This window comes from Rattus norvegicus, chromosome 2, assembly GCF_036323735.1.
Source record: "Rattus norvegicus strain BN/NHsdMcwi chromosome 2, GRCr8, whole genome shotgun sequence".
NCBI classification, from domain to species: Eukaryota; Metazoa; Chordata; class Mammalia; order Rodentia; family Muridae; genus Rattus; species Rattus norvegicus.
Genome location: NC_086020.1, coordinates 59,898,612 through 59,926,609, shown reverse-complemented (window position 1 = coordinate 59,926,609; position 27,998 = coordinate 59,898,612). Strand labels below are relative to the sequence as shown.

Genomic DNA, 27,998 nt, shown 5'->3' with positions numbered 1-27,998 from the left:
TAACAATTTAAAATCAATTAATCATAAGTAATAACTTCTTAAAAGAAAGTATATATTTGTAAGTAGTAACGTTCATATGCATCAAATTAGTAATTATTGATCAAATCATTTCTCACAGAAAATTTAAAAATCAAAGCTGCCTAACCAAACATTGTACATGAAAGAAGAAAACCATCCACTCTAAAGAGGAATGTCACTCACATTTCTGATTCCCAATGTATTCTTAGGTATTTAATGAAAGGAAGACATAGTATTTAATGAACTGACTGATAGTGTGAAAATCTTTAAAAAACAAAGGGATTTATGGAATCAAACTTAATGATTACACTTAAAATTTTAAAATTATTTTTTACATTAAATTTTTACATTTTAAAATTATACTTGTCCCATTTTTAGGGCTCACTATACTTTGTCTTTTATTGCTATATAGCAGTGAAAGTTGGAATAGGAACTGAACAGGAATTCAATATAAGAAGAGTTATCATCCCTGATGCTATCCAATTAGACACTTACTGCTTTGGCAGAGTTAGCACCAGCAACTATACACAGCTCTGTTCAGACTGTCTAATGAAGAGCCTCTGATGACAACTTCTATATCAAAGTTCTCTAGAATATGAGGTTATCCTTTTAATTCAAGAACTTCTAAACTGTTACTGATCTATATAGTTTTGAATGGTGATGAACATTTTAGTGATTCAAAGATGAGCACATTACCTTTACTCAAGTTAGATGGTTTTTGCATGTGTACATGCATGTTTATGTGTGTGAGAAGGTCAGAGGCCAGTGGAACACTCTTCCACTCCTTGAGACAGTTTTCTGACTGGCTGAAGCTCATCAATTTGGCTGCACTGGTTACCCAGTGTGCCGGGCATGAGCTCACTCCTGCATGTCACTACGCTCAGCATTTTTATGTGGACTCTAAGAACCAAACTCAGGTCTTATGATTGTTAGCCAAGTACTATATTTACTGAGCTATCTCAATAGGCTCTAGATTTTCTTTTAAAAACTATATAAAGAAGCATATAAATACTACTCAAAGTACTAACAAAAGCTTCTTGTCAACAAGAATGTTTCTTACATGGAAATTTGGTAGGAATTCAATATAACCTTTTCAAATTGTTTATTCCTCATGTGAAATTATGTTTCTTTTAAACATTATGTTTAACTATGAGTGTGTCTCTCTCCCTCTCCCTCCCCCTCTGTCTGTGTCTATGTGGGGGGGGGGGGGGATGTGTGCACACGAACACGCGCACGCACCAGTTGCGAACTGCCCAACACTCGTGCAGGGAATTGAATTTGGGTCCTCTACAAGAAGAGCAAGTGCTCCCAATTGCCCAGTCATCTCTCAAGTCCCTATGATGTTTTTTAAGAATGTGTAATACGAGAGAAATATCCTATATTCACAATAATCTTGCTTTAGTTTGTTTCTGTTTGGGGGATTTTACAAGCAAGGTTTCTCCCAGGCTAGCTGTGAACTTCCTATGTAGGTGAGGCTGGCCTTGAACTTTTGATGTGCTGAGATTTCAAGTGTGTACCACCATGCCAAACTCCACTTCTGTTAACTCTTGTAATTCAGATGAAATGGAAATGCCCCCTCCTTTATAGATTTATTCATGGTGCTGAAAGTTGAGAAGGTCTATGATTTAAAAAAAAAAAAAAAAGATTGAGAGAAATAACAAGTTTTAGATTTTAGTAAGATGTAGAAACAAACTAAAACTTCTGTCCTCTTAAGTTTCTCATTAAGTACTATACTGTGTACTGATGTATATTTAAAATGTATAATTAACAATGCAATATAATAAATATACTAGAAAGAAGAAAAGGATTAAAAATAAGGAATAAAGGAAACTTTATGAATATAAAATACAAGTGGTAAAACTATCAACTACAATACTGCCATGTTTCTGTTGAACAGGAAAGTAGAAACAAGGAAATACCTTTGAGCTGGAGTGACAGATGCATACACTCCCGTAACATTGCTATTTTCAGGAGGGCTGGAATTTGCAGCAGCATGCCTGCATCGGTTATATATTGTCTAAAACAATGAATATAGGGTTTATAATGAGAACCAAGAATTCACCAAGTACTTAAAGGATATTTCATAATCTACCTATTTTCCTGACTATACAATAAAATTCTGTTTAACAGTTAAATTCTTAAAACAGCATTTAAATTCAAAATGTAAGGATAACCTCATATAATTTAGTCACTTTAAGAAAGCAATATTCAAAACATATTCCAGATTATCTGATTATAAGTGTCTTTTAAGTTGTATCTCAGTCTCGCCTCTTACCGTACTAACATCCAGCGGCAGTATGAAGACAATAAGAAAGCAGAGATACCAAGCAAGCAGTGTTCCGACGATTACAAGTCTATGCTGCTTCTTAAAGTCCCCATATCGATGAAGGAGGAACAATGCCAGAAAAAAGACAAAAACAATCTCCAGTCCTAAAGCTGCACCGCTCATTATTGAATGTTCACAATCTCCAACCAAGCGGATTCATGGAGAGTTCTGGACCATATCTGTTCACTGAAAAAAGAAAAGAAAGAAGCATATAACATTAACACAGAAAACAATAATTTTGAAATTTTATAATTAGCTAATTAATGTATTAACAAACTCTTTGGAAAACTGTCATATAACTTTCCATTGGTGTTTGAATAAGATGAAATTTTCTCTCTCTGCAAAGAACATAAAACAAAAACCAAATATCAAAATAAAAAAACTATAAGATAGAAATACCAAAAGGTGCATACACACACAGAGAGACAGACAGATAGACATGTAAAAAAGAGAGGTGCAGAGGAAGGGAGGGAAGAAGCGGGGGAGAACATTTTAAAGTTGGGTGGCTGGGGATATGGGAGGGTCTGGGATTTGGAAGGGAAAAAACATGATCAAAATTTATTGTATAAAAACACTTTTTAAGTATGATAAAAAAAATGTTATTCAGTATGAATCTAAGTATAACAGAAACTTTCTGTATACTTCTATCTACCTATTTACTTATCTGTAATTTTCCAGTGCCAGGAATATTATAAGAGTACAAAAACAAGAGTGAGTAGAAGGAGGGTGTCGCAGTCGGGGTGATAGTGCGCATCTTTAGTCCCAACATTCAGAAGGCAGAGGCAGGACAACCTCTGTGAATTGCAGACCAGCCTGGTCCACAGAGTGAGTTGGGGGACAGGGAGACACAAATGAAGCAACAAAAAAAGACATTACCTTCCAAATCCTAAATATTTAGAAGTACCCAATGGTCAAATATTATCAAAGTAAAATAAATAATATTTAAGATAGCAAAAGGATATGCCCACATAAACCTAAAATTAAGATACACCTTATATGATCTGCAGAAAAAGTTAAGACAATAGTAAAATATGTAAAGATGTCAAATAAGTGGTTTTATGAAGAGCAGAAGCAAAGACAAAATCAGTTACTAACCTGCCATATTAATATTTCTATTATGCATTTCAATTTCTCATTCTCAGTACATTAAATGTTATAGATTAAAACTCAATTATGGGTCTTTCATCTCAGCACAAGAAATGTTTGGCTGTATCCTGTCCTCACAGTCAGGGTATTATTCTTTCACTGCAGGAATGGGGAACAACTGCTTATTGTCATAGTTTCTGGGTCAAATAGGTCAGCACAAAGGAGCTCAACAGAGTTCTCTGCTTAGGCTCTCAAGGTATCAGTAGGTGTACAGTCATCTCTGAAGAACCTAAGAATTTACTGTGGGCAAAATTTAGTTCTACTCTCAAGGGTAAGGTGGCACATGGAGTTCAGGCACTGGATACTCTTACTCTATGTCCAAATAAAGCTATGAAGGAAGGGCTATCTTTATGTGTCCAGTATTCTATTTACCACATCTTTTAACTTTCTTTTTGTGTCAGTATGACAGATGAAATTCAATGAAATTGGAGATTCATTGGGTCCCCCTAATCTGAAAGCATGTGTTTACAGTCTGTATCTTTAATCTTGAAGCTAGATTCAAATGAGGAATTATTTACTTTTTAAATATAAAATGATAGTACTTTCTATGACTCCTATGAATTCCTATAGCTTGTTTTGGTTGCTGCAACTGAATACAACTGAATAAGGGTATCATATTCTACTCAAGTTAGGTATTTATATATTGTACTTCATAAAAGTAATTGTCAACTTAACAAAATCTGGTCATGTTAATAATGGAACAGCAATTTGGCAATACATATCAATTTTACTTTTTAAAATCACTTTTTAAAAAATGTACCTTTGTGGCAGCAATTCCTTTTTGAATAACTCATTCTCAGTTTAACCAAAGCACAAAGCTCAGTGTGGGAGTACACACAATTCCAGTGTTGAGGAGGAAGAGGAGAAGGGGGGTTAAGAGGAGGAAGGGGAAGAGGAGGAGGAGAAGAAGGAGGAAGAAGAAGAAGAGGAGGAGGAGGAAGAAGAGGAGGAAGGGGAGGAAGAAGAGGAGGATCCGGCTGACTGCTGCCTAATCAGCAAGCTCAGGGAAGAGATCCCACCTCAAAAAAAGTAGTTTGAATAGGTTTGGCTGCCATACACTCCTGTGTTTGAATGCTGGCCTATATAGAGAGTGGCACTATTAGGAGGGGTGCCCTTGTTGGAAGAAGAATGTCACTGTGGGGGTGGGTTTTGAGGTTTCCTATGCTTAAGCTCCACCCAGTGTAGAATTCTAGTCTCCTGGATATCTACAGAAAACAATCTTCTGGTCTTCTTTGGATCAACATATAGAACTCGTTCAGCTCCTTCTACAACACCTTGTCTGCAAGCTGCCATGCTTCCTGCCATGAGGATAACAACGAGACCTCTACAACCGTAAGCCAGCCCCAGGTAAATGTTTTCTCTTATAAAACTTGCCTTGGTCATAGTGTCTCTTCACAGCAATGCAACCTTACTAAAATAACACGATAGCTGCTTGCCTTTGTCTTCTAGGAAATATCTACTTGCTCCAATGGTCGCAAGGTATTGGTTTTACCCTCAATAAACAGCTTTCCTCCAAAAGTGTGTGTGTGTGTGTGTGTGTGTGTGTGCAACTGCATTTTACTTCTCAATATCTCAATACCCTAACCCCCCAAAAGTTATCCCTTTCTTTCCATATCCCTTCCTAAGAAATGAGTCAGGCTCACAAAAATTATTGCTCCCTTGCAACAAATTAGCATTATTTCCTTCCGTTTGAAAGGCAGCTAAATAGTTCTTCATCTGTTTGCTAGCAAGAGAATAAGCACAATTCAGATCCATGTCAAGAAGGTACATCCAGCACCCCAAAGCCTGACAGGAAGATGTCAATCATTTTGGCACATAATAAGAATGGGTTAATTACTGTAGAACATTACTGAACTGTAACTATGTGTAAATTCTGCAAAAAGATTTCAAGAGCGAAAGGAAAAATGTGCCATTAATCACAACCAAAGTTGACATATTTTTCAAACATTAAAATAATAGGTTTAGGAAGATGATAATTAGTATTTGGAAGCATCCTAGTTTTCATGAGTTGGCCATAGTAGTAAAGTTGATTTTACTCAAAATCAAATGCCAACTGACTTAACTGGTCCAACTTTAGTGTACAAATAGTCAGTTTGTACCCTTTAAAATATCAGGTCCAAAAGCCTTAAATATTTAAAACCCAACTCCATCATTTTCCAATTATCAAGATACTATTAGCAATTATTTCAAAATACCTTTATAACCATCTTGCTAAAATTAATGGTTCAGGAGTACTGTCTTCTATGTATGTTGTGGTTGTTAAAAGTTCTACATGCTAAACTCACTGTGAAAAAAATTTAAAGGTTAAAATAATTTTGGAATTTGAGGAATTCCAAATGTTCAAAAACAGAGAGGACAGGAGAGAGGAGGAGCCTAAGCAAAAGAGAATAAGAAAAAGAGCAAGACACTAAAGCAACTGATGAGAACACAAACAAGACAAACAACAACAAAACTGACAAAAATGTGTCAGACCCCCAAATTCTGAAACCAGTAAGAAATTTGGCCATCAAGATCTAAGGATTCATCAAAGTTGGTTTTAATTTTTCCTTTATTCAGGACCTTCAGACGCCTGAATACAAACTCTCTACTACTAAGCTCGCCCCAGCTGCAGTGCTAATGTAAGTTAAGTATTTTAACTCATCCACGTGACATAATGATTAGGTAACTCAAGAGCCTACAAAGAACTAAAATGAACAGAAGTGAATGAAAGAGTAAAAGAAAGCAATTCCCTACTCTAATAAGAAAGGTCTTAAATACACTCATTATTCCCATGGTTAAAGATTTCACAGCTAGAACTTTAGTTAACATAATAGGACAAGAGATTATTTGCTTTAAAAATGATGAACAGTCAGAATGGTTTTGTTTTTGTTTTGGTCCATCTAAGAGAGGAACTGACAGACCAGGTGACTAAGAGTCCAAGTGTGGCAAGAGGCAGGAGCGGATGACTCATCTTGGCAAAATTTGAAAGTTGGCAACCAAGTCAGTGGGTAAGGAGAACTCTAAACTTCCCAGCAGACCCTTGAGGATTTCAGTTGTAGGAACTGTAAGAATTACTTTGGTATCCAGAGGCATCTTTCTCACAAAGTATTGTTTTTACAAAGGAACTTGAAGATTTAATATATGTTTAGGATATTATACTGTACACTGTTTTGTTGAGTTAGTTCCCACAATCTAATGACAAAAGATTGCTAGAATTTTTGCTTAATAAAGGAGAAAATGGCCAAGTGGATACGTAATTTACCCAAGTTCTCACACCAGCATGTGGTAAAACAGATCTAAACTATGGCATCCTGACCACAAAGAATAGATTTCAATTTCATGTCTCCTCTCCAATCCAGACATCCTTTTAAAATACAATTTGTTTTAAGTAATTTCTATGGTTCCATTTTCATAAAGAATAATTTTAAAATATTCTATTATACTTCAAGATGAATCAAGAAACAATGTTTAAAAAGTCATGTTTAATATAAAATTTAACTTTTTGTTTTGTGGGTAATTATTTCATTTAGACTACAGTAGTTTTTTTTTTATTTATTTTCTAATTTTCATCAGAGAACTACAAAGTAACCTAGAACAAATAAGAATATTTTTGTTGGGCTGGAGAGATGGCTCAGTGGTTAAGAGCACTGACTGCTCTTCCAGAGGTCATGAGTTCAATTCCCAGCAACCACATGGTGGCTCACAACCATCTGTAATGAGATCTGGTGCCCTCTTCTGGCCTGCAGTCACATATGCAGGCAGAATGCTGTACATAAAATAAATAAATCTTTTAAAAAAAAAAAGAATATTTTTGTTATTGATCTAATCTGCCCATCACAGATCATTAAATCAAAAAAACCTGAAGATCACTTTCAAATTGAGGAAGAAAAGGAGATAGTTATGGAATTTGACAGGCAACTAGAAACATTTTTGCTATAACTGTCTCTAGCATCTCATTCCTCTAAGTTAAACAACAGAAGGAGCCAAAGGAATCTTTATACTTCTCTATGATACAATGTTGCCTTTATGCTTAATTGTATTGCACTGGTTGTATTTTATTTTCAAAAATGGAACCCATAGTTGTACACATACATGCATATATACATATACCATATATGTCAGTTATAATGGCCAGTCTTTTCTAGACTCTCCAAGGCCCTGAAAACATTGATTGCCTTGTAACTATATGTTTTTAGTTGTGTAAATGACACTGCTGTTGCCTTTCCTAAATATCCCCTTTCTCAATTTATAATGTCACTTTGTGTTCTATCTTAAGCTTCTGAAAGACATTAGATATTATTCAACCTAAAGACATTTTCAGACTGAACACCTAGTGAACGTAATTGTTGGGGGGAGGGTGGTAATGGGGGGAGGATGGGGAGGGGAACACCCATATAGAAGGGGAGGTGGAGGGGGATGTTGCCCCGGAAACCGGGAAGGGGAATAACAATCGAAATGTAAATAAGAAATACTCAAGTTAATAAAGATAAAAAAAATTAAAAAAAATAAATAAAATAAAATGATTTTTTTATCCTGGACTCAGATTAATTCTAATGCTAAAACTATGTTTTAAAAGACTTATTGAAATGAAATACAATATGTACTAAGATTAAATAAGATTAATCAGGAAATACAGTATTTTACATTAGCAGCAATCACAATGTAATGTTTTAGAGACCAGACTCTTATAATCACTACATGGAGTTTCTATACAGTTAATAACCTCAAATCTTCAATGGACACAATTCCTCTATCAAAAAGAATCATGTGTGCCAATATAAACCTCTTCAGTATATTAAGGAAACAGCTGTGATTAGAAGAAATGCAAAAGAAAAACAGTTTCACTATCTAGGCAAATCAAGGGGTTCCTAATTTCAAAGTTAATAGGCTCTCCTTTCCTAGAGAACCTTGTGCCCGCCCACTAATTTAAATATTCTATGTTCTCTGGTAACACTTAGCTAAATTCGGAGCTGAACAAGGTGTTATTTTATGTTTACTACAATTTTTTTTTCTTGAATGAGTTACATCCTAAGAGAAAGGACAAAGTTCAAGAGAAGGCAAATGAGTTTTTCAAAATAACAAAAGATAACTTTATAAACTATTTCATAAGGTCTCATTTTAAGATACTTTCCATAACAAAACTGTGAATACTCAAGTCTCATAGTCTTGCTTCTTTTCAATTAAAACTAATTTGAGAACAGGTCTTTAAAAAAACAAACAAACAAACAAACAAAAAAACACCAATCTCAATTTCAGGAACTAAGGGTTTATGAATTTCTTCCTGTCAAGAAGTAACTAATGCAAAGATTATGGTAGAAACAAAGGCGTAACTGAGCGTGAAGGGCTTAATTCCATTATAAAACAAATCCTGCCCTCCCCACAAAGAAACACAAGGGTATGCAATCTAACATACTAAACCAATATTCTAATGTTTTTGATGAAGGTAGCCTGCTTTGTTCTCAACTCTATAAATCCTCTTCATTTTGGACTTGAAATGCATTCCCCTACCCTCTCCCCTGTTGCTCCGAAGTCACATTATCATCATCATCACATCATCATCATCATCATCATCATCATCATCAACATTGCAGTTTGCACACTTGAATTTTGCATGGTCATTCTAATCTAATAGCCCCCGACCCCTTCAGAGGCTAAATTAGCATAGTTTTCAGCAGGGAGAGATTCATAGAGAGGCTGTGGGTTGAGTCAGAGGCACCTACACAGCTTTCAGGGTGGTCTCTCCTTGCAAGCAGCGCCTCTCTTTTTCCTATTGCATTGGAGAGACCCGTCAAGGATCCAAGAGGATACACACGGGAACCACTGCTGGCTCCTGCTGCCTTAAAAATAAACCACCGCTTCTCTTGGAACTGCGCTTTAGCTTAAAAAGGCTTTCACTCGCACTGTCTGACTTGATCTTCAGTCCAAGCCCGTGGGGTGTGCGTCGTCCTCAAGCCTACTTTATACGTGAGGCAGGGATCGCGTCCACAGACCCAGTCCTAAGGGCCGCCCACTGCCAGGTGGAGGAAGGCGAATGGCCGGCTGGCAGGCGTGCCACCCGCAATCTCTCACCTGGCGGGCGGCCGAGACCGGGGAGATGGGCCTGGCGGAGGCGGCCACTCGGAATCTGGAACCCCCAAGTCTATCTCCGCCAGACTGGGCCGGGACCCCAGACCCTGACGCACCTCACGCGTCCCCGCCCCCCTCACGCTCACCGTCAGACCTCGCCAGACAGCGTCTGGAAGGAACTCGGAAGCTTCGCGTCCGCCGTAGTCTGCCGGGGTCAGGGATCCTTCAGTCTCGGGCGACCGTGGCGGTGGTCACCCGAAGGCCTGTGGGCTCCGGGAAAAGGAAAACCCGCTCCCAGTCAATCGACTGACATTTCCCAGTCAGTCGGAGCTCCACCCACTTCCGCCTGCCTGTCCTCCTTCTTCACTCCCGCCCTTAGCCGCGGGGAGTTGTGGGTATTTGGAGGGTTCGTCCAAAATAAGAGTGGAGGAAATAAGGAGAGATAGAGACGGACTACGAGCCAGGCCCGGAACTACAATTCCCAGCAGGCAACGAGGCGCCAGAAGGCGGCTGCTGGAGAGCGGGATGCAGAACTCCGCGCGCGCGTTGGTGATGGAACGTTGCTAGTTCGCGGGTCCAGCTGCTGGGGCCCCGGGGATCATTGTAAGCAGCGCCCTAGAACGGGAGTCTGGAAGGCAGGCAGCTCTTCAATTAATTGAAGCATTCAAAACTCCTTAATCAGTGGACGCCATGCATAGGTAAACCGATTGCAAAAAACCGGGCAAAGCATGAATGAATCGTTTGAATTCTTTTAGGCCGCGAATGTCGCTTCTTGCTCAAATAATCTTATGTGAATGGTTGCTTAGTTCCTTTTTGGAAGAAAATGGATGGGTGGATGGATGGATGCTTTAGCACGAATATCAATATGCGGTTTAATTTGGCTTCCTAATTAGGTTTTCCTTCCACTTCTTTGAATCACGGTATGAATGCCGTCCCTCTTTTTCCCTCCACGGGAAGAAATTATTGAGGCCTTCTGCGTGACCATAAATCCCAAAGCCTTTCCAAGTGTATGTGTTTCCGATTTTCTCTTTCATTCCTGGATTTCTCTCGCCGCTGTAGGCACGTTAAAAAAAAAATGCAGTTCTGTGACTTGCTGTGACTTTTCGACACTGCATACTTGACGGTTCTTGCATTCCTACCTTGGAATTATTTAGAGGTGTGCTTTCAAAAGGAATAGGGAATGTGTGCCCTTCTGCAGGAAGCACCTTCAGGAGATTCCGGACCAGAGTAGCAACGTCACCACCAGCTTCACGTGGGGATGGGATTCCAGCAAGACTTCTGAACTGCTGTCAGGCATGGGTGTCTCTGCCTTGGAGAAGGAGGAGGTGGACAGTGAGAACATCCCACATGGACTGCTCTCAAACCTCGGCCACCCCCAGAGCCCTCCAAGGAAAAGGCTAAAGAGCAAAGGGAGTGACAAAGACTTTGTGATCATTCGTCGGCCTAAGCTCAATCGAGAGAACTTTCCAGGTAAGGCATGACACTAAGATTCAAATTATGTAAGAAGTGGATTAAACTATTTTTGTTTTAGCTATTAACTTGGGGAACCTTGGGGATCAGTACCTAAAATTTCCTAGTTTGGAAGTGTCACAGTGAAATGGATCCCATTCATCAAGTCTCCAGGAATCTTGCTTGGTCTTTATCTTGTGGTCAAGGATTGACTTGAAACTTTTAGCCCACGAGGCAGCATTCCTGCCCTTTCCCTTGGAAGGGAATCTCCCTGCTCAAAGTCCAGCTCAGCACATTGATAAATGGGAACAGAAGCAGGGATCTTAGAGGGTCCCCTTTTGTCTCTAATATTCTTTATATCTGAGCAAGCTTTGTGTCTTAATCACTAGGTTATTTGTGGGCACATTAGTAATATAAATGTTAATCTAAGTAGAGGAGACTTAGACTGCTCCACTTGCAAACAGGCCCTTGGGGATGTCGTGCTTCCATTACTGTACCACTGTCACTCCCACTGTCCACTGCCCTTTATATCCAACTTGTCACTGTGTCTTTCACTCTTGTATGGCAACTGCCTCAAGCTTTCATCATCTCTTCCTGAATTATTGTAATGGGTTTATACTTTCAGCTTTCTTCTCAATTCTGTCTCCAGAAGGCAGAGCGGATTGATGAAAACAGAATTTACCTGAAATTATTCTCTTGCTAGTGATTCCCATTCCCTGATTTCCCAACCATTTTTAAGTAAGTTCCTCCCAAGTAGATCACGTCTCAAGGACTCCTGGGGCCTTAGGGTAAATAGAGTGGATTGACCTGAGGCACTGTCAGAGTTTCGCCCTGCCCCCTAGTCATTTAAAAGAGTGACTCAGCAAGAGTTGCTGAGAGCACACTGTCCTCTACAGTATGGTGCTAAGAAGAACAGCAGTGAACACATCTTAGAGCTTCCTTTCTAGTGAAGAGATACTCTCAGGACAGTGGATATGGTACCTTATGTAATGTGTTAGGCCACAGGGGCTAAAAACAAAAGGGTGTCAAGCTGGGGAAGAATGGAAGTCCTGGAATCTGAAGATAGATTGCAAACTGGGTATCAGCTGAAACCCTTAATTGGGCCGTGACCTTTAAGCAAAGACTAGGAGGGGAGAGTGCAGGAGTAAGGCATGGAAATGTCCCTTGGTCTAAGGAACCCAACACAAAGGGAACGGCCATTAAAAATCCTGGAGAAAAGGATGGACCCTACCGGAAAAATCAGAGTAGGCGTGGACAGAGTAGGAAGAAGTATGGCCACTGGTGAAGCTGATCATACCTCGTTGAAGCCATTCACTCCCCTTCCCTTGTTCTGTTTTGTTTTGTGGAGTCAGGGTTTCTCTGTTTGTCATATAACGCACTCTATACACCAGGCTGGCCTCAAACTCAGAGATGTACCTAACTCAAGTGCTGGGATTAAAAGAATAGACCATCACCGCCCTGGCTCATTGAAGCCTTTGAAGGAACACATTGGTTAGCTGAGGTTGAACTGTATCGGGTAGAGGACAGACAACAGACCCCTAGAGATTTATTTAGACTTGTGGGAATGTGATAAATGATGCTGGATATAGTCTAAGTTTAGAGACAATAGGATGAGAGCAGTGGAAGAGGTAAAAACTGAGTCAGAACTGAAAGTGGGTGAGGAATAGAAAAACAGATTGAAGAAAGCATCAGGGTGAAGTCTTGCCATTGGGAAGAAAGGTAGTCTTCGGTCCTTCCTTCTGGCGCTGTCTGCAGGTGAGCTGATCAGTGGCTTGCTTTAAAATACCTATTTTGTAGTCTCATGTGGTGTCACAAGCCTTTGAACCCAACACTCAGGTAGCTGGAGCAGACTGATGTCTGCGAATTGGAAGCTGGCCTAACCAGTAAGCTCCAGGACAGCCAGGGCTGTACAGTGAGACACTGTCCCAAAAGACAAAATCTGTTGGGGCTTCTTAGTACTTTTGTAGGAGAGGGAGTCATCCTCAAGTTGTAGCATGTGAGTCCACATTGATGCCGGGTATGGTGGCAGGTATCTCTAGCCCCAGCTTGGAGGCTGAAGTCAGAGGATGGGGATTTCTGGAAAGCATGAGCTTCGCAGTATGGCTGTCTCAAAATTGGAAAAAAATCACTGAATAAATAATGATAAATGAGATTAACTAGAGGAGTGTGGGACAAGTTCAGACAAATCTGCATTTAAATCTTGATGCTGCCATTGGGAGCTACCTTGGGAAGTTACCTGAGCTTTCTGGGCCTTAGTTTCCTTATCTGTGAAATGGAACAAAAAGGTTTGTGTGAACATTGAATAACACCGTAAAGCTCATAGGATGATAGTGGCGTATAATGGTCCACACAACTTCTGACACTGGCTTGAGAAGCCAATTGACTTACATCTTCTGTCCATAATGTTGATTTGACTCTGCGCATATAGAACTCTTTTTTTTTTTTCAAACTTAACGTGACTTATTTTTAGAGCCTGAGTTTTTAACAATAGCAATTTGTTGTTTGACCAACCAAATGTGGTGAGAGATAGAGCCTACTGAGATGAACAGATTTTGATTAAATTGCCCATTGTGCATAGATTTGGTTATAAAATATGACTCCTCTCTATACATCCACATGTCCACAAGTGGAAGTCAGAAGCCATCTTTGAAGATAAGGAAGGGTTGCTGTCTCCTAAGAGTTTCAAAGTGGAGTTGGGGAGGAAGGACAAAGTGTATAGCAGTTCCCACACAGCCATATGCCTACCAGGAAGAGAGGTGTTAGAAGCTCAGACCCTGAGTGTCCTCGGGGCTGGAAGGAGGGAAGGAGCCCCTCATGCAAAAGTGACTCACTTCCCAACCCAGTGGATGTGTGGAATCCACTTAGCAAAAGTGAAGGTATGGGGGAGAGAGGAACTGAACTTGGTCCAATTGATGGGTCTACATTTCTTTTTTCTTGTTTTGTTTGTTTTTTTTTTTCCAGACAGGGTTTCTCTGGGTAGCTCTGGCTGTCCTAGACTTTGTAAATTAGGCTGGCCTTGAACTCTCAGAGATCCTCCTGCCTCTGCCTCCCAAGTGCTGGGATTAAAGGTGTGTACCACGACCCAGGCTTTTTTTTTAAAGACAGATGTTGTATTCCTCTAGTTAATCTGGCATTCGCTATGTAGTCTTGAAATTTCAGCATTTCTCCTGTTCCAGCCTACATTACAAGTGCTGACAGCTTGTGAGGTATCATACCTGACCTCCCTCCCTCTTTTTTAATATACTCTCATTGTATAGTCCAGGTTGACCTTGAACTCATGGTGACCCTGCCTTTAGCTTCCCCTAGTGCTTGGATTACAGACAGTGAACACAGAAATGAGCCTAGACTTTACGGCTGATGTTTAAAATGAATATCTGGACCAAGAAGAAAAAGTCACGGCTTTTAGGGTTTCTGTGACCTAGGAGACAGAGAAGGCAGTGGCACACACTTACACATGGATTGACTTTCATGAGCATCCTCTTGTCCATTGCTGTGGATGAGAAGTAGGCCCATGCTGTAAGCTGAGAGACAGCTGCTACAGAAGAGTGCCACCAAGATCCCGGAAGCAAGCATAGGCCTCCAGTGTAGCTGGATTCTTATCCCAGGGAGTTTTGCGTGCAGTTGTCAGGACAGGTGGCTAATAACTCTGCCAGGATTAGGGCAGGACAGGCTACACCTGCTGTACACAGATCTGGTGAGTGGCCCAGGGCTTTTGTTGGTCCTTTGCTAAGCAAGCTTTCACCACAGGCTGCATTCCAGCAACTAAATTCCTCTGCATCTGTTTATGTGGAATGATTAAAGCTATGTGACCATCATATAACAGCAGTTCTGGCTGGCTCTTGGGGGCCAGGCCAGTGTATGGAAGGAATTGGGAGGAAACAGGAAACAGCCCAACCGTGGAACCAGCAGCGGAAAGAGGGCAATCACATTTTATTTAAGGTCATTAAATGCCTGTTCCTTGTCTTTTAAATAGGTGAGCACCATGAAAATGTGCTCGAACTAATGTGTCGATCAGCTCTTCCATGGCTGTTAAGCTGCTTCAAATTCCAGACCCAGCAAAGGTTCTCTCTCAGATTAAAACTCCAAAGTTTAGAATGTATCAAAATCTACCAGGAATCTTGTTCAAAGCACTGAGTTCCAAAGGTCCAAGAATTTTTTTTTTAGCCTGAGAATCTGTGTTTTAGTACCCCAAAGCAAACATACTTCTTTAGCTAGTGAGAAATATATTTTCTATTGGAGTAGGAGAATTTGAAACAAGAGTTTCACAGAATTATCATTCCCCTTTCCCTAGGATATTATCTGTCCTAATCTCCATTCTTAAGGTAGTAACAATAATAGTGAGGGTGGCAAGCTGGCCCCACACATGAAGGCATTTGCCGTCAATCCTGAACTTCTGCCTCCCTTCTCTTGAACCCACAAGGTAGGAGATAGCCAACTGCTATAACAGCCTCCACACCCCTACCCTTGCTTACCCAAAAGAAAAGAAACGTTTCGTTCTAAGCAAGATAGTAGTAGTAGTAGTAGTAGCAGTAGTAGTAGTAGTAGGCCTCCTAAATGGATGGCATGACCCATTTGCTGTCTAGTTCCCTCGAGGTCACTTTGAGACTAGCTATCCCTCCCTGTATGACCATGGCTAAAACTCACTATTTGGTTGGCTTCACACATTGCACAGTCTTCCTGACTCTTCCTGCCAAATGCTGAGAGTATGGGGGCTGGAGAGACGATGGCTCAGCGGTTAAGAGCGTTGGTTGCTCTTCAGAGGTCCTGAGTTCAATTCCCAGCAACCACGTGGTGGCTCACAACCATCAGAAATGGGATCTGACGCCCTCTTCTGGCATGCAGGTATACGTGCAGATAAGAGCACTCAAATAAAATAAATCTTTAAATTAAAAAAAAAATGCTAAGATTATGGACGGGCACCACCAGTTCTAGTGTAGCAAACATAGTACTAGGTGTTGGGAATATAGTAGTAACAATGAACAAAAAGCCCGACTCACAGCTTGCTTGTCCTTCCTTATTGTTTCTAGACTCCCACAAGGGTAAGAAAGTCGTAAAAATAAGGGGTATGGGGCTGAGTGGTATAATCATTAATTTTTCTGTGTGTAATTTTTTTTTTCTGTCTGGCTCACTGTACCTAAAATACAAATATATTAACAACTCCATGGCGTGAGAAAGTGAGGGAACATTCATGTAGGGTGGCAGAAATCTATGCAGTTAGTTCCCTAGGGAGAAAGCACAGAATATAATGTGCCACCAAAATTAAGCCAATAAAAGTGGTCAAAATGTGAGCACCCTCAATAAAATTAAGTATTAAAAAAAAAAGACATTAGTATTGGGGTCTCAGTGCCTTCTGCTATAATACAGTTGGATTATATAAGGCTAGAGGGACATTGTGTATATGTATGTTCCTAAGTGTGTATATGTGTTAGTTTGTTTGAGACTGCAGGGCTGCTTTCCTTGAACCTCATTATTCCTGCCTCTTGAGTACTGGAATTTTAGGTGTGTACACAAAGTCCAGCTGAAAAGCAATCTTAAAAGTCAGGATTTGAGAGGCTACATATGGCTTAGCAGTGATGTGTGTCTACTGCTCTCCAAGAAGCTACAAATCGGGTTCCCAATAGCAACTCTAGTTCCACCAGATCCAACACCTCTGGCCTCTGTGGGCCCCTCCCTTAGTCATACATGCTCATAAACATACACATGCATGTATGATATAATTAAAACGTTACTTTTTTTAATCAGAATTTTGGATGTCATTAGAATCATTTTGGATATGCAATCTGAATCTTGAATGTCAGTGATCTTCTAAGAACTGGCAGATAAAGAGAAGTTAGCCATACCATAGGGATCAAGTGCTTAGAACTCCTCCACACCCCCCTTTCCCAAGGAGGCTGAAGGGCATGGGGGAGTGGGTTAGTGATGGGGAAGCTGTGTTTGCACCTGAGAAGAAATTGGTGGCAGTGCTGGTTAGCTACCTTTCTGTGCTGCTGGTAGGAAGCCTTGGTGGGTTTTGCAGACCCAAGTGGAGAAAAGACCTCTGGATAGTCCACTCTTGTGCTTCCAAACACACTAGGCAGCCGTGTTGTCAAGAATCCAGGAAACAGATGGCTGATGTTTTGAGAATTAAATATGGCAAATAAAATTAGATTAAGTGTATCACCGCCTGGATTTCAGCCACCAGCACAGCTACTGGAGACAAATTTCTGCCTCATTCATCTGCTGGGATAGCGGCCAATTCCAGGTCCATCCACTTCCACCCGGGGCCCCAGAACTGGGCTATCGTGTATAGTCAACTGATTGGAGCACTGGGTACCTTACTCTCAGCTAAGGCTGTATAATTTCCTGGACTTCTGCTCCTCCCGTTGACGGTAGACTCATTGGTATCTTGAAGCATTTAGCAGTGTTCTCTGCCACCAGAAACAGCATCAAGCTTCTGCCTCTCGTGACCTTGTAGTTCCACTTTGGGGCATGGGAATTTAGAAAACCGAGTTTGCCTCTTGGTTCTGCCCATTTCCTAACAATTAATGTCACCTTCGTGAAATCATTTGGCTTCATCAAAATAAATGTCCTCATACATAAAAATGAGAGTAATAATACTGTGTGTGTGTGTGTGTGTGTGTGTGTGTGTGTGTGTGTGTGTGTGTGTAGCAGCAAAGTCAGTGGACTTTAACAATTCGAGAGGTTTTAGGGCTTCTAGTAGATGGCAGTTTTCACTGTTACGTTATATATTTATTTAATGGTCCATTTGCCACTAAGGCTACTGGACATGAGCCGTATCACATACCCAGCTCCCAGAAACTAGTCCATTAATCAAAAACCACTCCTGACATGTTTTTTACAAGCCCATGTATTATTGTTCAAATGAGGAAACTAGTCTTATGAGGCCGACAGTCTTGCCTGTATTTAAAATAAAGCCAGCATTCTTCTCTGGAGTGTTAGTTTTTCCTCCATGAGGTATCAGTCAGGCTCTTTCTAACAGTCAGTTTCAGGTTCTGCTCTCAAAACTGACATTGTAATTAGTTGGTTAAAGAAGGTCAGCCAGTCACATTAAGAATTAACAGAAATCAAAGGTCTGGTGCACTTAGCAAATATATGTATCACAATACCAGTTACATGCTAGCCATTGCAGGTTTCTGGATGCCCAAACATGGATGTGGTAGGTCTTTGGTGGCGACATGAAATTACTTCTCAGAGCAAGCGTCTTTTAAGCTAAATCTGGGACGAGCTGTACTACAAGTTCTTCCTTACGTTGGACTGTTTTCTTACAAGGCTTTGGTGCCTGGGTCTGCTGCCTTCAACACTATGTCACACTTTGCTCCTGTCACATGATCATTTCTTACTGTTCCTTTTGTTTGTTTGTTTGTTTTTTGTTTTGTTTTGTTTCTCTGCTTTCTTAGCACACATTGAATGAGGTCATACAGTCTTCTTATATTTCTGGGCTTGCTTCTCCAATTTCCCTCCCCAAGTCATCTTCGCTGGACACTGTTGTTGGCAGGCCCATAGTCCCTTGCAACTCACCTTTTCCACAGTGCCCAAAGCTTTCTCCTGAACATAGATGCAGCTGTGCTTGAGGGCTTTCTTAGGGCAGGAGTGCTAAGAGCTAACATTGAGGCCAGAGTTAACAATCAACAGCTCTTGGTGGACTCATGCTGCAGCTCACACACCCTCTGGTAGAACAGCTCAGGCAGGTTCCGGATGGTCTCCTGGAACCTCCAAAGGTTTAAGCCAGCTATCCATGGCGACAGCCTGCCTATTAACATGCCAGAGCTGGCCTCCCTCCACTCGGGGTCTGTCTTCCCCACTCTTCCAGTGCTTCCTGTCGTTATGTGCCAGATAAACTCCTTGAAGTCAGACCTGGATCTGCTTCTGGAGATCGTCAGCTCAGATAGAGGGAGATGTGGGGTTTGGGCTTGGGTAAATCCCTTGCCGCGTGATCAGGCTGTCCTCTGATCATGGGTTTTTGCCTGTTCATGAAAGTTCAAACCAGCGTACTTCCTAGTATGAAAAGGGAAGAAAAAACTTAGAGAAGGAAAATGTGCTGATTCAGTGACAAGAGAGAGCAGGGGAGTCTGGGCAGGAAAGATTGCCTCTGCAACTGCATTGTTTTAAATCTTCTACATCACCTCATCTCCACACTGAACAGCTTTGTAAGGCCAATCTGTTTATTCTCATCCCTACAAATAGAAAACAGACCTAGAGAGACTCAGTTACTCGGCATCATAAACTAGGGGGCAATACAGCTGGGATTCCAATACTGGGATTCCTTCAGTACAGGGTGGGAGGGTCTTTGTAGATCGGAATGCAATCTTAACTTCCAGCTAAGAGGATCGGGAATTCACGCTGGAGCAGAGCTCAGGTACATAGTGGATTCAAGACTAGCAGAGTACACAGGACCCCATCTCACACACTGAACATGGGCAAAGAACAAAGGAAACTGACACAGTGGCAATAAAGCCTTCCCTGAAGGCCCTTCTGCCCTAGATGCTGCCTAGAATTGTGAGACCTGTAGCTGAACATGATAGTTGAATGTCTTTATCTCTCAGCTTCTAGACAGAAAAAGGATCTGGGCGTGCTTAGCGAATTTTGTGTCCCGAGAACAAACCTTGGGATTGAATTGATTGTTCAGTAAATATAGGAGTGGATCAAGTGTCCTAGTCTGTAAAACAAATCAGATTTTCCTTTGTAAGGTCTTATGGACATGGAAGGCCTAAACAGATGAGTCAGTAATGAAATCATGTACACAAGTGACCTTCATTGGTCATGAGGCTTCCCCTAGGAGGAGGCCATTAGTAGCAATTTTATTTTAAATGAATAGCATCCAGGTGCAACCCAGAATGACTTATCCTGAGAATTACAGTAGGCTCTGATGCAGGAACACACTTGTAAATAAGCAACAGATAAAAGAATGAGTTGAGCCATTACAGGTGGAGCACATCGCAGGTAATGTGGACACAAGCTGAGTGCCTGGCTCTGTTGAAAGAGTCCAGTTGAAAGACAGGCAGGACTGCCTCAGAGAGACAGTCCAGGAAGACTGCCAGGGGCAGCTGCCAGGGGCCGCCCTCAGTGCCCTTCTCCTCAGTTCCCTGTTGACAGTACCTGCTTCACGTACGTGCTATACAAGCTCCATAGATCTTAACAAGTACAGGTCCCTTTCTACTCTTGGGGACAGGAAGGTAGAATTAGATCAGCTGTAGATAGGATTGTGGACGAACCACCTAGAAACCATTCTCTAAGACAAAGATTTATTAACCTTTCTCCCACTCCTGTCTGCTGTGATCACAGCCTCTGATCTTTCCAGAACTTAAATGAACCCCTAGCAATTCTGTGCTCACAATCATCTAGTAATTCCTTGTTAAATGGAAGCCAAAGGTCTTTCTCTATAGCTCCCCTGTCCCCTGCTTCTCATTCCATTTTCCACCACTACCCTTCTTAGCTCTGTTCTTCAAAGCAAGCATGCCTGTCGCATGTTTAGAACACAGATCCAGGGCTTGCTCCATTCCCTAGGTCTATTCTGACTCAGTGATCACTGCCCCAGGTACACCCATCACCCTTCGCCCACCACTGTTCAAACATCATGGCTGTGCCTGAGTTTCTCTTCCTGGCTGAATTTTTCTTCCTAATTGGCATCCTTTTTAAGGTATCAGATAATGTACTTGCTTTGCGTATAGCTGTCCGTTTCATCCATGACACATCTGCTGTATGAAGGTAAAGTCTTTCATTGTCCTTATTTTTTCTGCTGATCTTTCCTTAACACCTGAAGTGATACTTGGCACCATGTGTAGTAGAGAATCTTGAAATACTTGTTGAATTAAGAAATGAAAGCCAGGTAGTAGTGGCGAAAGCCTTTAATCCCAGCCTTCAGGAGGCAGAGACAGAAGGATCTCTGAGTTTGGGGCCAAACTGATATACAGATTGAATTCCAGGACAGCCAAGACTACAAAGAAAAACCCTGTTCCACTCCCCCACTCCACCCCCAAAAAAGGAGGAGAAAGAGGAAGGAGGAGAGAATATCCTTTCACTGGAACGTACTTTCTACACTCCAAGAGGGAAGAAGGGTCATTTGCCTGTTATAGAAGTCCAAGAAAGGAGATCTTCCTTTGTGGTTCAGGCATCACAATATATTGGGTGGCTGGGGACTTGCTCTGTGCCAGGGCTAGTCAGGTTGTCTCTACCAGTGTTTGGCCAGCTGGTACCAAGGGGAAAATATTCTTGATCCTCGAGCCTCACTGCTGAGAAAATGGGACGATCACAGCAGTGCTTGTCTTAGGGACTTTTTCTGTTTCTGTGATAAATTTCATGACTGAGACAATTTACAGAAGAAGGAGTTTGTTTGGGCTTAAAGTTCAGAGGGAAAGGGGTCCATAATGACAGGGATAGCATGGAGTCCTGAGAGCAAGTAGCAGATACAGCAACAGGAAAGGCTGCAAACTCGCACCTTGTTCTCAAGCAGTAAGCAGAGAAAGCTCAAAGTCCACCTCAGTGAGGTACTTCCAGCCAAGTCCCACCTCCTAAACCTACTCAGACAGCGGCACCAACTTGGAACCAAGAAGTCAAGTGTCCAAGACTGTAGGAGACAATCTCATCCAAACCCCCATAGTGTAAGTCAGTGTGTAGTACAGAAAAATAAACAGGAGCTTGGAGGATTCACTTTGGTTGAAACTTCCTCTTAGCTAAGTGTCGTGTGCTTGATAAACGCTCATGCATGATAAATGCTTGACAGGACTTCATGACTTTGACGGGAGGATTCAGAGACGGAAACCCTGGTTTGCTTCCTTGCAGGTGTTTCCTGGGACTCCCTTCCAGATGAGCTGCTCCTGGGAATCTTTTCCTGTCTGTGCCTCCCTGAGCTTTTGAGAGTCTCTGGAGTTTGCAAGAGGTGGTACCGCCTCTCGTGAGTACTGTTCACTCTTTTGGGCATAAAGGGAGGAGGGAAGGAAGAGGGTTATGTACTCATTTGAGTCTGGTGAAACCAACAACCACACCATAGAACAGAGCTGCCCTAAGCAAATCCAACACCTTTTTACTGTTGTTCGAAGTCAGTGAAATGGTTTCCCAGTCAGATGGAGGGGTCTCCTGTAGGTTCACAGTCAGATGGAGGAGTCTCCTGTAGGTTATTCTTACCCTGTTCCTGCCTATTCCCTATGTTCAGCTCTGCACTTGTTTGCCAGGGATGCACCTGTTTGGGCCAGGTAGTGTGCTAAGAGCAAAGGAGGTCTAGGGGGTGGCAAAATGGCCCGGTACTGAGGACCTGGCTGGGAGCACAGAGGAAAGGTACAAGTCTCTGGCCCTGGATGGTGTGAACCCAGCCTCTTTAACATATGCTCTGCATGACCTGAGCAAGCTACCTGTCACTTCTGAGCCTGACTCCGCTGGATATAAGATAGCCATAATTGAACTTCATCACGGGATACTCATAAGGGTAAAATGAAAGGTGCCAGTACCTTGTCTGGATCGTGGGCGTGCTGAACAAAGGCCATGGGAGGTAGTCTTAGCTACTTCTTGGCTATACTTAAAGAGTGTGTATGTAAAGGGTGTAAACCAGGGAGGCAGGAACAGGCATGAAGTAAGGAATGATTTTGTTGTTGTTCTGTACTGCGGTGAGGATTATACCCAGTGCCTCAGATGAGGCAAGAGCTTTTATCGCTGAGCCACATACACCCCCAGGCCTAAGCCCAGGCAGTTGTCCTAGCAGATGAGTAGGTTTCCACAATACTGGCTACATTTCATTCACACCCAAGGGGCTTATTTTGTTCCCACCAGGTGTGTATTTTTCTAAACCAAGGAAAGAAGCCAAGCCTTTATATTATAAAAACTTGCATGTACTTATGGTATGCAGTCTATAGGCTTTGCTATAGGTGTAGGTCACTGGGTAACTCCTGTACTCAAGCAAATTAACGTAACCGTAACCGTGCACAGTACTTTTCCAGGTGCATGCAGCTAAAGCGCCTAACGCATATTCGTCAGCATGAATTCCCCAGTCCAGAGCAGCTTCACTCTCAAGACCTGTCTATTCTGCGAGTCTGTGGCTACCCAGTGCCTTTGACCTACATCATCCCTTTGGCCCGACAATCTCCATTGCGCTAGGATAGTAATTTAATCTTTCCCATTGCTAAGATGATAATTTTGTATTAGTCTGGCTTATCAGTTGAAGAAACTACAGGGTCAAGAACGTTAGTTGGTGAAGTGAACCTTAAAATAAGACTAAGGTCTTGCTAGCCCCCAGCCTTAACCATTACTAGTTACGTTTGGCTTAGGGTTGGGGTGGCTGCTGAATTCATCTTCCCTTTCCAGGGTAACACTGTGTCATTTGGGGCAAAGGGAATGCTTTGGGACTTGTCCTTGTGAGTAAGACAGCTGTTGTTTAACTGCTTTGAAAGGAGAGAGATTGAGATCTGAGATAATCAGAGAATGACTGCTATCACGTTTTTAAAAGCAGATGTCAGTGTGGACAAGAGTAAGGTACAATTATGTCACTTGCTTAAGGACAGTAAGATCTATAGCCTGCCTTTCTAATACCTTTTTCATAGCCAAACCACATATTAGCCAAGTGTCATAGAAAAACTAACTCAAAACTGGCCAACAAGTGTTTATTTCAAATGCGTTAGAGAGAAGATTCTAGGGCACTAAAGCATTTAGAATGTTCCCTCGCGCTTGAACTTCATGGTTTCTCTTGCTTCCTTACCTGAATTCAACTGTGGACATTAAAAGTCTTCTGTAGGGGCTGTAGAGATGGCTCAGCAGTGGAGAGTGCTTATTGCTCTCCTAATGAGTCAGTCAGGCAGCTCGAAACAGCCTATAACTCCACCTGGCCTTGGAGGACACACACACACACACACATACACACATACACACACACACACACACATATACACCCCCCACACACACACACCACACACACACACCACACACATACACACACACAAACATACCACACATACACACACACACATACAGCACACACACGTGCGCACGGCCTTTGCTAGCACAGACATAAACATGTAAACAAAAATAAAATAAAGCTTTAAAAAGAAACACTGAAGTTCAATCTATATTTATAATGTGTGTGTAGATGTATGTGTGTTAGAAAATACATATAATCTAGTATTTCCTTCTTTCCTTTAACATTAATATAAGTATGTATATATACTTGTGCATGTGTATGGATATAGAACAAAGTCAATCTGTGACTTTTTCCTGGCTGTGTGGTTGATGTTTCCCATAAAATAATACCAATTTTTTTCTTCTATTTATGTTTTTATGAAACTTTTGGTAATCGTGGCATCCTGTCAGTGCTTCGCAGAACTAGAAATGACAGTCGTTTAGGAAGTTTGGAACCTGAAGTATTTTAAAGAGATCTTTTTGAACTTGTCAAGTTGCACCTAGAGATAGGATTTTATTCTCTGGTTCCAGGTTATTAGCGTTTCTAACTTAGCGAATTTTGTGTCCCAAGAACAAACCTTGGGACTGAATTGACTGTTCACATTAAACAGCCTCCATTGAAGATGCAGAAAGAAAGAAGGGAGTGTATTGCTACTGTGACCCAGACATGTTTAGTAGTGCATAGTCAGTCTGGAAACAGAAGCTCTTCAGATTTATCTGCTATAAGGAAGTCCAGTGGCCAGGTCTTCCATGGTAGTCCTGACCTTTAATGGCCCTCAGAATTGGCTTTGGCCAACTTACGAAATGAAGCACCCTCTCTGTTTCAGGCTCGATGAGTCTCTCTGGCAGTCCCTAGACCTCGCAGGCAAAAATCTGCACCCAGACGTGACAGTGCGCCTGCTCTCTCGAGGAGTCGTGGCCTTCCGCTGCCCACGGTCGTTTATGGAGCAGCCACTGGGCGAAAGCTTCAGGTAAAGAGAAATGACTGAGTGTTGAGACGGGAACAGCTCAGGCCCCTCTTTCTTCTTTGTCAGGCAGTGTGTGACCTGTGCCTCCTTCATGGCTACTTCTATCCCTCTGGCCATCCTTAACAAAGCGGGGTTATTTCCATAAGTGCATCATGGGCTTTCTGTCCTACCACGGACAGATTTGCCACCCGGAAAAAAAATGCCCTCTTTTTTGTTTTGTAGACTGCTTTGAAAAAGTGCTTGTCTGGTGCTGCCTAAGGTTTCGTGCTATCTGATGCCTCAGAGGAATAGCTAGATATGGAAGAGAAAAGCAAGCTAAAGACAGTAGAACATTTCTCCATTCTAGCACCTCTCCCCCGCCCCCCGAATTCCATGGTCCATTTCCTGTCCCTGCTGCTTTTATTTCCTGCCACACTGTTCCCTCCTCAGCCTGTCCTCACATTCAGTCCATGATGTGTCCTTCCTCTTCTCCACATGCTGTCCTCAGAGCTCCGTCTTGTACATCCACATTTCGACTCCCGATTCTCAGACCCTTGTGTTAGGCTGGGCCTCTTTGAGAAATTCTTAGTTTTAATTACTGAAAAGCTTCCACTCCAGAGCCTGAGAACTTCAATATTTGCATATCTAAAAGTAAACCAGGCCTCCTGTTAAAACTGGTTCCTCCCCTGTCCTCATAGCAAACAATTGTTGCTCAGCCACTCAGACCCCTCCTCTACCCCTCCCCCCAGCAGCCGGGAGGTTCACTGCACTCCCTGGGCACGTGTGCCTTGCTCATTCTCATGCTCACCTTTTAATTTTATGAGTGCAACCGTGTTGGCAGCAACATCTGCACTTGGCACATCTTGAATTTTAACAATGATTTGAGGGATGGGAATTAGCTCGAAGCAATTTGTTTTATGACCACCACCACCCCCCCACCCCACCACCCCCCGAGCTGGGGACCGAACCCAGGGCCTTGCGCTTGCTAGGCAAGCACTCTACCACTGAGCTAAATCCCCAACGTTATGACCAGCTCTTTATTCGGTATTTAAAATGTGTATTTAGTCTTGTTTGTGATTGACCCTCGTGTGAGGACTGGAACGGGTTGGGTTAGATCTGAGTGTACTCGTGAGTCACCTTACAGGGCCTCTTTTCTCTCCTATATACAGCTCTTTCCGTGTACAGCACATGGACCTGTCGAACTCAGTTATAAATGTGTCAAACCTCCACGGGATTCTGTCCGAGTGCTCCAAGCTGCAGAATCTGAGTCTGGAAGGCCTGCAGCTTTCAGATCCCATTGTCACGTGAGTGGTGCCTGAAGTATGTCGTGAAGGCCATTGCTTTGGATGTGTATATGATCACAGTGTCCTTGCATGTGCCCAGAAGGGCATACCAAGTAACCAGAACTGTCCAGGATACTCAGGACAGCAGGCATTTGAATGCTGACCATATGCCAGAGCTGTTCTAGGTGTGGAGAGAAAAGGGCGAACATTATGTGGTCAGTGCCTTATTCATGGGTAAGACAGATAATTACAGGGCAGAGTGTTTGTTAAATGCATTGCTGGTCATGCGGCAGCATACCGGGGAACTGATTGACTGTAAGGAGCCAGGCTTCTCAGAGTACCGACTTGTAGGCTGGCCATTGACGATATTCAGGAAGGAGATCTCCAAAGCCATAGGACACTACTGTAGCAGCTCAGTAAAACGGCTGCTGTTCTGAACACCTCTGGAGCTGAAGCACAGAGATCAGGGAGATGAGGAGGATCGTGGCCTTCTGCGGAGTCTCTGGTAGTTTGCAAAGAGGCCATGAAGCATGGTGCATCATGGTTCCGGAAATGGAAGAGCTGTGTCAGATTGCAACGTATTTGATTAATTTGCTAGTCAGATACACGTTAGGCCACTGCACTATGCAGATGAGAAAAGAGGCAGCCTGATAGGAAGACAGAGCAGAGGGCAGCGCCTGTGGCAGGTGCTAAGCTAATTCTGAGAGCAAGCGGTAAGCTCTCGTCCTTTCCCCGTGTGTGAATACTGAGGCACGGAAAGGCTGGATAGCTTGTCTAAGTTCACACAGTTAATCAAACCAAACCAAGGTTTAACTCCAGAACAATAGCTCATCATCACCGAGGTTCCCTAAAAGGAGAAGGCAAGCCTTCTTATGTAAAAGATGCACTGGTGTTTCTTGTGCGTTTATACTGCAAGTACTCTGCAGATCCTTCAGTACGTTATACGATTTAACCTTCTTTCCAATCCCAGCAAGAAGATGCTCTTGCCAGTTTGCATAGCCAAAGCAAGTCACTCAGCTGTGTCAAGAACTAGTGAAATGGAGATTTTTAAGCCCATTTCTGACTCAAAACCGTGTGTACTTCATTATAATTACACACACACACACACACACACACCAGGACCCAGCAGTTTATTCTTCTGACATTTTTCTTTTCCAGTACTCTTGCGCAGAATGAAAACTTGGTGCGACTGAACCTTTGTGGGTGCTCTGGATTTTCTGAGTCTGCCGTGGCCACCCTGCTGAGCAGCTGCTCCAGGTAGGAGGGACCTGAGCTGTGCAGTGTGTATGTCACACACTTTCAGGCTAAACTCAGTCTGTTTGTAAGGGAGGAGTACTTGGATACTGTTCCCTTCTCTCTGCCACTGTTAAAGGGACGAGAAGGAATGTTTATCAGTGTGATCGGTGTCTATTTATATCTAGCTAAACCATAGTTAACATGGGTGACGCCGTTTACATCTTCTGTAAAAATGTTGACACATGCACTGCTAAGTGAGAGAAGGCCTGGCCCCAGGATGCACAGTAGCCCATGTTTATGTTCCTTAACTATCTGTTTGCCCTTCTGGAACACCGTTTGTAGCTATGTCTCCTTGATGATCTGTCAGCACTGAGTCCCCTTTGCATCAGAATATGAGGCAGACAAAATCTATGACCACATTCGGTAGCAAAGATGCAAAAGGGAGGCAGACGTTGACCTTGACTCTCCTAGCAGGGAGAACTGGGAGAAAGGCATTTTCATAGCATCTCCGTGGGGTCTATAAGACATTTGCCTTGATAGCTGTTGGTGCTTTTTAACAATGTAGCTGGTTGAGAAAGAAAGCTATGGGCTACAGTTTTCAACCTGCATTCCCAGAAGGAGGGCTGTTTGCTAGGGCCTTTGCTCAGATCACCCCGGAACCTTGCAGGC

At 42.3% G+C, this 27,998-nt stretch overlaps 2 protein-coding genes across 4 annotated transcripts in view; one reads left to right on the top strand and one right to left on the bottom strand.

Moving 5' to 3' along the window:
- Window positions 1–9,874, bottom strand: part of Lmbrd2 (LMBR1 domain containing 2) — a 62,004-nt gene extending 52,130 nt beyond the window's left edge. Inside the window, exons 1-3 of one of the 3 annotated variants that reach the window (NM_001109177.1) lie at window positions 9,682–9,874; window positions 2,294–2,530; window positions 1,938–2,035 (exon numbers count right to left, since the gene is read on the bottom strand). In NM_001109177.1, coding sequence (NP_001102647.1) covers window positions 1,938–2,035; window positions 2,294–2,467 — 272 coding nt within the window. In that variant the 5' untranslated portion in view covers window positions 2,468–2,530; window positions 9,682–9,874. Of the gene's footprint in view, window positions 1–1,937; window positions 2,036–2,293; window positions 2,531–9,538; window positions 9,650–9,681 lie in introns of those variants that run through there. The other 2 variants (XM_006232024.5, XM_039102840.2) reach the window with 2 other exon arrangements.
- A 264-nt stretch (window positions 9,875–10,138) lies between these two features.
- The window catches only part of Skp2 (S-phase kinase associated protein 2), a 28,066-nt gene continuing 10,206 nt past the window's right edge, over window positions 10,139–27,998 (top strand). The window contains exons 1-6 of the mRNA NM_001106416.2: window positions 10,139–10,233; window positions 10,734–11,005; window positions 21,764–21,875; window positions 24,691–24,834; window positions 25,980–26,114; window positions 27,252–27,350. Of these exons, the coding sequence (NP_001099886.1) occupies window positions 10,226–10,233; window positions 10,734–11,005; window positions 21,764–21,875; window positions 24,691–24,834; window positions 25,980–26,114; window positions 27,252–27,350 (770 nt within the window). The 5' untranslated portion in view covers window positions 10,139–10,225. The remainder of the gene's footprint in view (window positions 10,234–10,733; window positions 11,006–21,763; window positions 21,876–24,690; window positions 24,835–25,979; window positions 26,115–27,251; window positions 27,351–27,998) is intronic.